Source organism: Chroicocephalus ridibundus, chromosome 4 (assembly GCF_963924245.1).
Source record: "Chroicocephalus ridibundus chromosome 4, bChrRid1.1, whole genome shotgun sequence".
In the NCBI taxonomy this organism is placed as follows: Eukaryota; Metazoa; Chordata; class Aves; order Charadriiformes; family Laridae; genus Chroicocephalus; species Chroicocephalus ridibundus.
Window position 1 is genome coordinate 36,362,188 of NC_086287.1, and position 14,966 is coordinate 36,377,153.

General features: G+C 37.1%; 1 protein-coding gene across 1 annotated transcript in view; it reads right to left on the reverse strand.

Moving 5' to 3' along the window:
- Window positions 1-14,966, reverse strand: part of AQR (aquarius intron-binding spliceosomal factor) — a 55,629-nt gene that overhangs the window by 24,478 nt on the left and 16,185 nt on the right. The window contains exons 14-22 of the mRNA XM_063331807.1: window positions 14,838-14,940; window positions 13,628-13,748; window positions 10,497-10,638; window positions 9,548-9,726; window positions 7,512-7,679; window positions 6,912-7,081; window positions 3,061-3,302; window positions 1,315-1,458; window positions 715-784 (exon numbers count right to left, since the gene is read on the reverse strand). Of these exons, the coding sequence (XP_063187877.1) occupies window positions 715-784; window positions 1,315-1,458; window positions 3,061-3,302; window positions 6,912-7,081; window positions 7,512-7,679; window positions 9,548-9,726; window positions 10,497-10,638; window positions 13,628-13,748; window positions 14,838-14,940 (1,339 nt within the window). The remainder of the gene's footprint in view (window positions 1-714; window positions 785-1,314; window positions 1,459-3,060; window positions 3,303-6,911; window positions 7,082-7,511; window positions 7,680-9,547; window positions 9,727-10,496; window positions 10,639-13,627; window positions 13,749-14,837; window positions 14,941-14,966) is intronic.

The following is a 14,966-nucleotide window of genomic DNA, read 5'->3' on the forward strand; positions in this document are numbered from 1 at the left end:
ATACCAATATGAAAATGTAAAAGTTAGCCTTATTGCCTACATAGACCACGAAAAAATTAAGAGTATCAGAGAAAAGTCATTCAACTATTCCACTGACTCACTACCAGGATAGACTGTACTTCAGTGGGAAACAGATACTTGTAGTCAAAGTCTAATTGAGAGTGGTAAACCTTAAAGACCTTTTTTAAAATTCACTGATCAAAAATTACTTTCATAACAGATCTACAGGTTTGGTTTGGTTTGTAACTTCTTAGTTCTAGAAGTCAGCAGGATATAAAGGATTGCACGTTACATTTCACAAGACAGCAGAAAAAAACTCCCTGAAGACAATTCAGTGACTTTCATTTCCTTTAATGGAGTTAGATCAAACTGAAAATGATGCAACTAATTTAAAACATCCAAAAATAACAGACATGGCAAAAGCTTAACAGTCTAAAACTAGCAATCCAACCACCGAAAAAGTAAATTCAGTTGTTGTGGAAAGTCTTCAGCCACTGAAACACTGGATACAGTTATACAGAGATCAAATGTGTTTCTGTATGATTTTGTGAAGATGGGAGGATGTTGAACCTCTGTATGTTATTTTTTCATATTTTTGAACTATTACTGGAAGTGACCTCTATAGAAGGCTAGCAAGGCTAGAAAGGCTACAGAAATATACCTAAAGGCAGAACCCAGTAAACAAAGAGTATAAAATCCTTAAAAAATTCTTACCATAGTTAACCCAGGCTGCATTCCTGCACGTATAGCTTCAATCTGAGTATGGGTAAATTGAATAGTATTGCTGTAACAAAGCAACACAAAAATCAGAGAAGTGACAGATTTTGGCAACAATTTGATAAAACCAATTGTTTTAATAAGTTTGATTTAAATTTATTGGCTACATGTTTCTCCAGAACTACATGCTTGCAAACAATTATCTTCTTTATAGACACTACAATCTTGCAAGACAGCCAGTCATGTTGTCCATGTTACAACAAAATCATCCCATCTAAAAGACTGCCTGTCTTCAGCTATTATTTGCTGAGAATGCTGTAAAATTATTTAGGTATGATTCTCCTAATGTTCAAAGTCCTGACACACTACTAAAACACAGTATTTCTCATTGTTCTTCAAAGGAATTTTTTAAGAGGGAGGGGAAAATAGAATAGTTTGATTTAAACGTAAAACAAAACAGTCTCATATTCAAATTCAATTTCAGTAATGAAGTCTAAATGACTTTTCATTTATAATCAACAATATTATTTTTAAGTATTTCTGAAAATGAACTGCTATGCATGTGTTACCGTTTGTAAATTCTCATCTGTTTATTACCGTTTTGGTTGATTATATGGATATGGTCCCCTGTTCGGAATGACGTGAGGCTCTACAATCAGTGTTTTAGCTTCTTCAGGTTTTTCTTCATTCCCATCTTCTTTTCTTTTCTTTCCTTTACCGCCCTTTATTGGGAAAGTTATCCTGTAACATATAATTTAAGACTACACTTCAACACACTCACTGTGACGCCAGACTGTCTTAGAAGTTTGTATAGAAAGACTTTTTTTGTCACCGTCATGACAAACTTTCACACAATAGGGAAACAAGAGTTGCAGACAACAAAGTATTAATGAGGATAAGGAAAAGGAATGACAAATAAATTGATGAAGCCAATTTTAAGAAAGCATATTTGACAAAAAGTATGTCAAAAGTGCTCTTCACATAGTTTCAAAAGCCAGGAGCATTGCTGAGAGCCAGCTGGAAAAAACACTGAAGGCAAAGAGTTCATAACTGAAAATGGAAGAGACAGGAGCAAAGTTATAATAGAAAGCCACCGGCACTGTCTGTTCAGCAATAACAACTCGATTTTATAGCCCTCTGTATCACATGTTAGCAACCTTCTCTAACCTAATTCGGAAACACATCACAGTGAAGGAATTCCAATGGCTATCCAATGATCTTGAGACAACAATGCAGACATCTTTGACAGCAATGATCTCTTAGTCTCTTTACAGGACAAATGCAGTAGGAAGAGCAATAGCTCTTCATAAATAGGAATATCTCTATTTTAATCTATTAACTGAAAATGCATACCAGTTCGTCAAGGGAAATTGTGCATGCTATCTTGTCTTGATACCTTCAGACTATTTTTGTATCATTATATAGCGTTAGTTAGTGCCCTCTCCACACATATTCTACAGGCAGTGTTTAAAAAAAAAAAAAAAAAAAAAAAAAAAGAAGCATGGAAGATTACCTCTCTGCTTTTCAAGATTAAATTTAGCCATGATAAGAGTTGACTGGTGGGGGAAGGAAAGCCATCTTTTTTCCCTCCCCAGTCAAATCTATTCCTTCAAAAGGAAACATATTTCAATTCTTATTAACTTATAAGGTAAAAAAGATATAGTTTTTCAGTCCAGCTGAAGAAACCATTCTCCAATGCTATGCACTGTGAAATTCAGTTGCCAGATCCAACGAGGTCCACCAGGAGGGACAGAACTGTCAAGTCTAAAAATGCTGGAACAACAGCACCGCTGAAACAAAACCTGTAAATCTCATTTAGTCATCACAAATGTAGGCATCTTATTTCAGAAACTATTTCTAAATTAAAATAAGTACTATGGGATTTCAGACTTAATTCTTTATTTTGAGTGAATGGTGTTTCCAAAAGCTCAAATTTTAACTGATGTTGAAATTGCTGTTCTTAGCTCACTTAAATGAGATATGTAAGGAAACTATGTAATTAAAAAGTCTTTAGGCTGAACTTGAGGAAGCTGGATACCCTAATGCAAAAGTGACTATGTGCCTTGATTCTATATCATTCTGTTGCTTTTCCCACATATTCAATAGGCTGATCTACAAGCAATGCTCTGATGCAATTTTGTACAGAATAGAGCAGAAGCTGGTCCTCAGCCAAACTGTAGTATAGTTAACTCTGTAATATAACCATCTAAATCTTACTATTAACATATTAAAATCTTTTCTTAAAAGAAAGAGTATGTCTCTCCAATCACTGAACTCAAGTCCACCTGACAACGCACTTCATCAAGAATATTAGACCAGGAGTGCTTGAAATTTTGAGATCACCTGAAGGGGGGTATTTGCAGAACTGGATTGTCAACAGTCACTTTAATATTGTATCCAGGAAAGCTAGCTTTTAAGTGATCAATGGACAGGAAAGTGTCATTAAAATCCAGAGTTGCAATCTGATTTGGCATTTTCGAATAGTGTGCGCTACTTGGGTCTCCGTATCCAAGAATGATGTCATGCAGCCAGTCAGGAACCACGCAATCTGTGTTCATCAAATTCCTAATAGTCTCCAGAACAGCCTGTATATCAGAAAAATAGAAAAAATTATTAGAGAGACTGACTTTTTACCAAGAAAATGTGACATACTGAAGACTAAACAAGTCTATTCTAAGATGCTAGCACATAACTGACAGGTGCTTGGTTAGGTTGAGTCAACCTATATACAGTGTATAAATGCAACAAAACACCAGTGTCAAACCATGTAATTCTTAAACTACCCAGTCAATAAAGAGCTAGTAAAGAGGACCATAATCATCAGTAAAGTTTGTTTGTTGGAAGAAGTGAACCTGCATGGGATAATACAACTGGCATCAAATGTCACTGTGGCACAGTATACTCTCAGCTCAGCCCCATTTTATAATAAAGGGGATGGCTCAAACAATCTTAACCACTCCAGAAACCTCCTCTCACTTTGGCTCTCCAACTTATGTAGTGTATTTCTTCTTGCTCTTGGTCTTACAAACACTTTAGTATGTGACCTACAGAACCAGAGAGGTCTCGCACTTAACTTCTGAAGCCTGAAGGTCCTGCAATTACTACAGAGGCCTAAGATATACTGATGGATGAGGCCCATATTAACTAAGAATACTTATATTTTTGTTGCAAATATAAAACAAGTGTTTCTGGTTTAAATGTATATTAAGCATAGGATAATACACTTGTGGTAAGAAAATCACAAATAAATTGGAAGATGTGCCTTCTTCAGGTAGTATTTCTAAATCTAGATGATCAATTTCTCAGAGGAAAGTTTAAGAAATACGTCCCTAACAACTAGTGTGCTGTCTTTACATCACAAAAAACTTGGCTTTAGCTTTTCAAAAGTAAATTCTATACATGTAAAAACAGTAGGATTAGGTCTTGTAAGAACTAACGTTGCTGAACGTAGTGACACAGTGGAGTCTGTAGTGACACAGTGGAGTCACCTCCAGCAAACACATTGTATTTGCACCTCCACTGCTGTCTCATCTGCTTAATTTACCAAGACTGCACAAGTTCTTCTCTTGTCTTTTCTCCTACAAGCTCAGCTTAAAACTTCAAGCTGCCCTCTACCTACCTAATACACTATCAACACTAATCACAGCGATACCTTTGTTTTCTTTTATCCAGTTGAAGTTAGAAAGGTTTGCAGATGACACAGAAAGCTTGCACCCAAACTGGTAGCGATGTGATAAATCTGGAAATATCTTAGTTTGTCTTGACAAATGAATGCATGGGACTTAAGGAAAAACCAGCACAGAATGTTTTGCATTGTGATTTGCCTGTAAATTAGCTCCAAGTAGACAGTACAAATTTGAAAGCTACACTCAAATCTAATGGCAACTCTGAGTAAACTTAAGTATTCACTCCAGCACTTCCTTCTGACTACACAATTAAAAAAAAATTTTCTATAGCCCCAGCACACAAACAGGCTTTGGCAGAGCTTACTTGTGCTTATAATGTAAAATGAACCCACCACAGACACACAACATTAACAATCAGTTCTGGGTTGGTTTGTTGTTTGTTTTTGTTTTTTAATGTTAAGTTATAAAAGACTTTCTATGAAGTACTTCCAGTATACTAATCCACAGCTGGATGGCACCAGAATGCTCTGAGCAGACCACAAGCTACTGTTTCACACCAGAGGCATCTTTCCAGATACAGAAAATAAGAAGTCAAAGCCTTCCTGCCTCCCTCTTTATCCATCTGCACAGAACTTGCTGAAGAATCCTTTAAAATTAAAATAATTTCAATTACACAATGCATGATTTTAAGGCACTAAAAGAAAGGCAGTTTTTAGTTCATGCTGCATCTTCATAATGGAAAACTCAAGGAACATTAAAGATTCAAACGTCTAAATGATCTAACAGCAAAGAAACTGAGGATGCATACAAGAAATATTTTCAGGTTACGCACCCTCACGGCAAAAGAAACGAACAGTATCTTGTGCTGCATTAGTAAGTTCAAGGCAGGTACTCCTTCTGCTCTGCTCAGCACTGTTGAGGCTGAATCAGAGAATCATAGAATAGTTTGGGTTGGAAGGGACCCTTAAAGATCACCTAGTCCAACCTCCCCTGCAACAAGCAGGCATATCTTCAACTACATCACGTTGCTCAGAGCCCCATCCAACCTGACGTTGAAAGTTTCCAGGGATGGGGCATCTACCACTTCTCCGGGCAACCTGTTCCAGTGTTTCACCAACCTAGTCATAAAAAATTTCTTCCTTATATGTAGACTGCATCTACCGTCTCTTAGTTTATATCTATTACCCCCTTGTCCTATCACTATGGGCCCTGATAAAAAGTCTATCCCCATCTTCCCTGTAGGCCCCCTTTAAGTACTGAATGGCTGCAATTAGCTCTCCTTGGAGCCTTCTCCAGGTTCAATAACCCAAATTCTCTCAGCCTGTCCTCATAGGAGAGGTGTTCCAGCCTTCTGATTATTTTTGTGGCACTCCTCTGGACCCACTCTAACAGGTCAATGCTCTCCTTGTGCTGATGACTCCAGAGCTGGACGCAGTACAGTTGGACGCAGAGCCCAGTTGGAGGTGAGTAACAAGTGGTGTTCCCCAGGGGTCAGTACTGGGCCCAGTCCTGATAAATATATTCATCAATGACTGGGATGAAGGGATAGAGTGCACCCTCAGCAAGTTTGCTGATGATACAAAACTGTAAGGAGTGGCTGACACACCAGAAGGCTGTGCTACCACACAGCAAGACCTGGACAGGCTGGAGAGCTGGGTGGAGAGGAACCTTATGAAATTCAATAAGGACAAGTGTAGGGTGCTGCACCTGGGGAGGAATAACCCCATGCACCAGTACAGGTTGGGGGCCGACCTGCTGGCGAGCAGCTCTGTGGAAAGAGACCTGGGAGTCCTGGTGGACAACAAGATGACCATGAGCCAGCAATGTGCCCTTGTGCCCAAAAAGGCCAACGGCATCCTAGGGTGCATCAAGAAGAGCATCGCAAGCAGATCAAGGGAGGTCATCCTCCCTCTCTACTCTGCCCTGGTGAGGCCGCATCTGGAGTACTGTGTCCAGTTCTGGGCTCCCCGGTTCAAGAAGGACAGGGAACTGCTGGAGAGGGTGCAGCAAAGGGCTACGAAGATGATTAGGGGACTGAAACAACTCTCTTATGAAGAAAGGCTGAGGGACTTGGGTCTTTTAGATCTGGAAAAAAGCAGATTAAGGGGGGATCTTATAAATTCTTATAAATACATAAAGGGTGGGTGTCAGGAGGATGGAGCCAGGCTCTTTTCAGTGGTGCCCAGCGACAGGACAAGAGGTAATGGGGAAAAACTTGAGCATAGGAAGTTCCATCTAAACATGAGGAGGAACTTTGTTACTTTGAGGGTGCCAGAGCACTGGAACGGGATGTCCAGAGAGGTGGTGGAGTCTCCGTCTCTGGAGACATTCAAAACCTGCCTGGATGCGTTCCTGTGCAACCTGCTCTAGGTGACCCTGCTCTGGCAGGGGTTGGACTAGATAGTCTCCAGAGGTCACTTCCAACCCCTATCATTCTGTGATTATGTGACATCCTGAAGTCATCCAACACCACCTAAAAAGCCTAACTACATGCATCTAAAATTAATATGCCTCAGTACTGCTGGCATATTCAAACAGACTCTTAAGAGTCAATAAGCCGTACCTTACCTTGAAATTGTTTTCTTTTGGTTTTCTTCTCATTATTATATTAAATGTCTCATAAACATCTTCTGCTCCACTTTGGATTGTATTGGTCATATCTTGTTGATACTGGTTTGGGTCCAGAAATACTCTGTATGTTCTGCAATCCCCTTTAAGTCTTGGTTTGGGTTCAGGTCCTGCCCATAATGAAACAGTAAGATTAGAATTTGAAATAGTGCTACAAGCAGATTATCATTCAAATAAGCGATACATAATCATTCCTGAAATTAAATTTAGACAAATTCATATGATTAAACTGATTTCTGCATGGCACTACAAAAATTTTTATACGACTTCTAACACAGTTTTGGAATATAAGATATCTTATTCCTAAAACCAAAATATACTGGATTTATTAATTAACTTAATTATATCGGATTTTACCAGAGGAAACTAGTTAACCTTTCTCAGGCTGCTTATGGGATTAGTTTGTTTTTTCAGGTAGGAAATGAATTCAATGAGAATTGCTTAAAAGAGAAGCAAGTCAATGATTAGGCTGTTAACAAACAAAAAAAAAATAAAGGGAAAAAAAAGTAAATCTTTCAAAGAAGCTTTGGTATGCCATACCTTCTTCAATAACACGTCCTTTCTCATCCAACATGCCCTGGATTTCACAGCCTCTGACATACACCAGACCAGTTTGCTCAACAAAAGGTCGTCGTCGGTCAAACTTCGTGCCATAAGGTTGCGTGGGACGTACCGTAATCAAAAAGCAGACATCATGTTTACGCAGACCTGGTTCCAGAAAGGAACATTTGGTGATTTGATTGAATCCCATTCGCTTTTTCCGTTCCTTAATATATATACACAATAGAACATACAAAAATTTCTTTAAATAAAACCCCACCTGTTTACAAAGAATAATGTGTTCTGTTTCAAAATATGCCTTTAACTTAAGAGGATATAGAACCATAGGATATCGTCATCTTTTCCACTATTCCTGCACGCTAATATCTGCTAGGACTTCAAATACAAAAAGGAGAAACTGACTGCTTTTTTCATGACAACAAACTTATTTATTTCAGGATTATTCTTCTCCTAATAATCTTAAATTACACAACCTAGGTATTTTCAGTCTTATCTCAAAAGTAGCGTACCATTAACCTCTTATTCTCATTGCTTTCTTCTGCATTAACCTCCAAATTTATTTTTTTGTTTACAACAATTTAAGTGCAGTGCCTAGAACTGTGCACAAAATCCTAAACAAAGTTACTTTAGTTATCTACTTAAAAGGTCACTTCAATAAGTTACTTGTTTTCCATGCTACATTCCAGTTTATAAATCCCCATATGACTTGGTTGAGCGTTTTTTTTCCCCCCCTCAGCAGTAACACATTGTTGTGGAGTCACATTTGCTTTTGAGCAACAATGAGCTTGGACTCTTTTCATTCTGCGGAGCTACTGCCTAACAAGTTATTCCCCCAACGTGAATTTGTGCAGTGACTTGTTCTTGCTTAAGTTTAGTATCATACATTCATCCCCACTGAACTACACTCTACTTTTAAAATGCAATTTCTCCAATTCACTAATGTAATTTTAAACACTAATCCTTTTCTCCAGTACGCCTACAGATTCTCACAGATCTAAGACATCTTCAAAATTTATAGTAAACATATGCTGTATTTTTTATATGAGACAAATAACTTCTCATTACTCACTGGATATTATCCAAGCTAACAGGGTCTTGATGAAACTGCTTTATGTCAGGCAATGATTCATCAATTCTTCAACTCAGTTTTGATGAAGTTAAAGCATTACCGCTTCCAACATCAGAGGCTATTCTAGTATTTAAAAAGCTAGATGCACCACTATATAGCTACCTTAAGCACAGTGAAGTCTGCTGCCATCCTTCCAGCTTCTCTACTTTAACAGAAATCTACATTCCCAAACTTGTATCTGCTTATTTAACACACACTCCAGCTCTAGCATTTGTGCTACGTGACCCGTAATCACACTGTGCAGCTCCAGCACATTTAACAAGTTTCTCTAGCAAAAGAGAAGGGAGTGACATTTACTGATAATCCAAGTACATGCCTCTATGCCACTTGCCAACACGGTCAACTAAAGTTCAATTCCCCAAGCAAAAGAAGTGTCCCCTGTGGATACCTGTAAGAAACAGTATTTGGTACAGACAGCACTTCCTAATAATATTCAAATATACTGAAAACTACTAAAATGCACTGGTTTGAATTAAATCAAAATCTGTCCTCTTCACTTGTATGTGAGAGAGACACTACATTATTCTCCACTACTCTTTCAATATGACAGTATTAGCATACATATTCATTTAAAATGCTAAGTTACTTTTCCACATTCCCTGTTAAAGGCAGAATTTTACAGTTACAAACTGAACGACATGAATCTGAAATAGTAAGTGTTCTGTTCCCAATGGACATGTATATACTTTAATAATTTTGATCTTTATTTTAGGAAAGTATAATCTTCTTAGACTTGGAATTTGAGTAATATGATTTTTAAACAGTGTATTAAGATTGGAAAATCTGTATCTTGGATAAAAACCACCTTTCTTACAAATAAGATTACATCAAAGTGTATTTTGATGAGCACCTATTTTGAGCGTCTTATTTCAAAGAATGTAAATACCTTCCCATTCATCTTTGATGCTATCTCGGACATTCAAATTAATTGTAACATCTGCTCGTACTCGCATGGGCCAGTTTTCACCAATATTGGGCTTTGCCACCTCTACCACTGTGAAAGAGACAATGGGTTGTGCCATCCTAGCCCATCCACCAAAGACCACACCTCCGTATTCCGATAACCTAAAAAAAAAAAAAAAAAAAACAACCAAAAAAAAAAATGAACAACCCCCCCGAAGTTTTGTTAGTCATCACCTGATAATAAATTCAGTTGTTTTTTTAAACTGTGAAACAATTTCACTCACAGTCAGCTCTAAGACAAATGTAGAAGTTTTGTTTTTACATGCTACTGAAGTACATGCATATAATCCTGCATTTTAGAACTGAAGCATAACGTGATCCAACTTATTCTTATATTTCAACAAACAAAGGCAACTTATGCTGGCATTATAAAGAAAAAAAATAACTCGCAGAAAGAGAAGAAAAAGGGACGATAACAAAAAGCAGCTACCAAATATAAGAGATACCACACCAAACGAGCCCTTGAAATCTATAGAGGATCAAAATGTGGCAGAAGGCAAATTCAAGAATACTCAGTAGAACCAGAAGAGTTGGTGGTAAAGCTTCCAGATTTTGTAATGTCAGACAAGGCTTAGTACTTTTAGAAAACTAAATCATCTGTCTTAACACAACAAAAGTTGGTTGTTAGCATCCAACAGACTGTCTTAACACAACTACAGGGATACATATCAACACAACCTTACAAAATCATCCCACAGGATGGCAACACCTTATGGAAGAAGTTAGCATGAAACACAGTATCTATGCAGTAATTTAAAATACACTTGTTACTGTGTATTTATTACATACACAGTATCAGTTATTCATTCTGAATGCACACTGGTGACAACCGAAACTCAACCGACCGGTTTGCATCAGTTAATAAATATTACCATGGTTTCATCCTACTGACACTATCTTCAATGTCCTGTCTGATCTCGTAGGTAGACTCTAACCGGAAAAGATTGAAGTTCCTCAGCAGGTAGTCATGAAGAGTCAGAAACTGCAGATTCAATTTGGGAAGTGCAAGACAGCCTGAGGGGGTAAGGGTGGAAGGGAAGGGGTATTTGATGGATAAACAAAAAGAAGATTAATTAATATATTGGTTCTACAAATTCATAAATACATACACACATTATTCTGTAACTACCATAGCTGTTATCCTGGGAGATTATAAGAACTACTCCTTTTATAAATATACACCACTAAAAAACACAGATTTTTCAGGTTTTCTTTAAATGAACCTGCACAAAATTAAAGGAATTTTCATCCTTCTGCCAGTCATACAGCGAACTACTTAAAGACTGAATCCTTCCCTGTATTCAGACTACGGCAAAATTGATTTTAGAAAAACCAAATGCAGGGCAAAATAACAGTACTTTGCGAATTCAACAATTAATAAAGCATTAAATAATACTGAAAGAGGCTCATTATCTAATAAAAACAGTGCATTATCCAACAGTCCCCCAATTCCAATCCTTTATGTTTACTAGAAGCCATGAAAACTATTAACGTAGAAAGAAGTTTTAAGCCAAGAAATCAAATGTTAATACACAAGTTTCTGCTACTGTTATAGATTTATTTTTTTAATGAGAATGAAAAACACGGGAGGATTAGATCTAACTACACAATGAGTATTAAAAGTCCTAGGCAGGTCCTAAAGTTTCCATAGCTTCAGGGTAGTCTTAGATGCAAATTTTCCATAATAAAGATTCTTATACGTTACTCATTTAACATTTCTGGACTAAAGTTACAGTTTGACACCTATGCTTTAATCCTACGAAGGCATCAGGCTTTTGTAACTTGCAATATTATCCTTGAAACCTTTCACTGGTATATGTACTACATAATGGCTTTCACACGCATTGAGATACAATGGCAGTGAAGAAAGGCGACACAACACAGTGATTTCTATTCTGGAAAGCCTCATGGTGATAAAATACTTTAACACATTTCCCAACACCAAGTAATAAACCCCGTCCTGTAAAGCCAGTTATATGCACAAAGGGCAGGGCCTGAAGCAACACCTCTTTAAGGCTGCACAGCATTTATCAGACAGATATTCTTCTTCCCTCATTTAAAAAAAAAAAAAAACAAACCAAAACCAAACAAACAAGCAAACAAAAAAAACCAAAAAAAACCCCCACAAAAAACCAAAACCAATACGCCTGTTTTTCTTGGGCTAAATTACTCTTTAAGTTTTATACAAAAGAATTTAGCTACTTTTAAGAACACAAAAAAACGAACCCCAAGATGAAAACGGAACTGTCTTGTTTGAAATCAGGGATGGAGAATACATGGAGATCAAAAAGAGAAAGTGTTAACTGAAACTTAGAAGTAAAATAGAAAAATAGTTGTAGCACTGTGACAGCAACAGAAATGAATCACAACATTGCTATCAATACACAGATAATAACAGCAAAAGAGTTCACCACAGGAGAAAACACTTCCACTAGCAACCATTGTTACCTGCCAAAATTACATTCCACCATTAATAAAATTTCTTTAACGCATTATTAAAAAGTCACAAACCAGTACAGAAACAGGTGTGATGAGCTGCTCTTTCTCCTTCCCTCCCTCTCGCAATAACACCTATATTGTGATTAATATATCTGGCTAATAAAACACAGAATACACACACAGTGCCCGAACAAATTCAAATACTGCAAAGTCAGCCTTTCAATACAGTCTAAATGACAGTAAAGCTACCTTGACTTGCATATAAAACCTAAATGTTCCAGAGTATTACAGCAACCTATGTGTTGTTTACTGAAATAAAAAAAAATTAAAAATCTTGGTTTAATAATTTCCTAGAAATTACAGCAATCATCCTGTTTCAGGGTTTTTTTTTGTGTGTGTGGTTTTTTTGGGTGGGTTTTTTTTGTTTTGGTTTGGGTTTTTTTGGTCTGGTTTTTTTTTTGGTCTGTTTTTTGTTGCGCCTTTTTTTTTAAAGGATAAACCCCCATCAGGAGACCTATTGTTCAGAAGAATCTGGTTAGGCTTTTAACTACTTGCATCACACTAAACATCAGTACTTCATCTCTTCTTGGACAGATCTCTAGATGGCATTCGTATCATGTGTGTTCAGAAAAAGATACTCTGTTTCGTGTAGCCCTGCCTTATTTAAAGGGGTCAAATTTCAAGAATTTCTTTTTTCTCATTAATACTCGTTCACAGAGAATTTATCTCAAAAAATGAACTTATGCTAAGCATCTGAACTTAGGGCTTATATCTACACCAAAAAAAGACTGAATCAAAACTACATGGAGGATGGAACAGAACACTCACTGCTCAAACCAGAAACATACTTTATACTAGTCTTTGAAGACATACTTATTCCAAATTAAAATTTTCACATTCGTAATGAAAATTCTCATGATCCACACCAAAAAAAGGGGTTTTTTTAAAGTAGCTAGACAAAAATATACATGCTGTGTACTGCAAAGCTTAAAATTACATAATTCCTTATTTGCAATACCTGCAGTTTGCTTCCTTGATCATGAGCACGAACACTACATTTTGACTACGTCACTGAAAGGCAGTGTATGCACTCTACGTGTACACTTCTCCCTTGAAATAAAAGACTAAGATAATTAGTGTTAATTTCTTCCCATCATCACTCCTGTTTTTAATTTTAAAAAGGCTTTCTTGAACATACTGAAGAGCAAAGTACAGACAAAAGCTTTTCTGATGAGTGTTTACAACCTGTTTCACCTTACAGTAGCTATCTGTGCCACAGCTGGTTGCATGGCACATTTGTTACCCAGATTCGAAGCAAGAGTGTGTCTTTGTGTAAACATGGGCCTTAGGATTTTTCTTTAAATTCACTATAAATTTGCTAACAATTTAATCCCAGAGTTCCCGATTTCATAACTCAAAAAATGCCGACCTTACTCTAAGATGCTAGGATATGCCAAAGTACTGCATATATAAATTCTGAAGACAGAATGAACATAGACATTACAACTGCTTTTTCTGCAGCACTTACTGCCCTGTTCGGCATTTACTGAACTACTAATCATACCTTCTCCAGAATAATACTCAGTTGGTACAATATTTTCATCCCAAATAATCTTCTCTGTGGGATAGAGAGGCATCTGGTTGAGTTGCTGAATTTGAGATATTCGTCGCTCGTGACGGGAAACCTAAAGAAAGCATGCTTTTTAAATTTCCGTAACTCAAAAAGGGACAATAAAGCTATTTTTGAAACATACACATTAATCCATAAGATTGCTGGTGGTCACTTGCAATTTTGACTCTTTTAATTAGTTTGGGGTTTGTTTTGTGGGTTTTTTTTAATTAAATATAAATAAATGTACACAGTGACATCAGAAGATGAACAAGCATATAGCCCAACTATCGGTCATGGTACTGAAGTCAAACAATCATTTGGCTACTCAGCAGACCAAAAACGGCACACCAGAACTGAAAATATACAGCTAAGGCTTAGCAGAGAATCAACTTCAAATGAAATTTATTTTGCTTTCCATTAAACATACGGTCAATAGCTAAGTAACACTGCTGATTCAACAGCTAGTTCAATTCCCTCTTTGGGAGAAAAAAAAAAATGCATTCAACACTACAATACGTCACCTGAACAAATATCTCTTTCATGGCATCCATAAGCATCATATTCCTACCATCTAAATCTTAGGAAACTATGTGAACAATTTTTAAAGAAATCAACAACCACAAAAAAAGCCTACGATAAAGATTTAAAAAAAACAGCTATGCCATTCTAATACTGGTACCAGATTAGAAGCCTACAGTAATATCATTATATACTGAATATCCAATGAAACATTTGTGCACCAAATGGTATTTCAAATGGGCTTGAAGAACCAAGCAGGTACTGAATATTCTAGGTCTACTTTAGCAGATTTTTTTTGTTTTAAAGGGGACAAACAGGTTACTTCACAAAGAGCAACAACTTTTCCAGAACTCCTCAAACACTGCTGCTGAGACTCCGCTTACTGACCTTTACAGTTACACCAAACACACACATAATAGTTTCTCAGGGAAACTACATTTATAAATAAACATTTTCAAATACTTAATTTACATGGTATTAAACCTCATCTTAGCATGCGGTTTACTACTGTAACACTGCAGTGGTTCACAGGTGGTTCAGCAAAAGCTCCTAAACGGCTACTTTACTGCGGTGTACCTGCTACATTTAGCTGTATCTTGAGTTTGCAATGAAGAAATACAAGCAATATGAATTATGGTTTTACCAGCAACTCCAGCAGAAACTCCTTTTCGTAGCTGGAGTCTTCCCCATCGGGCAGGGGCGGCAGGAGGCAGAGGTATGATGCCACCTGGTGGAGAACGTTTGAGCTGCACAGCAGAAGGAAAGACAGAAG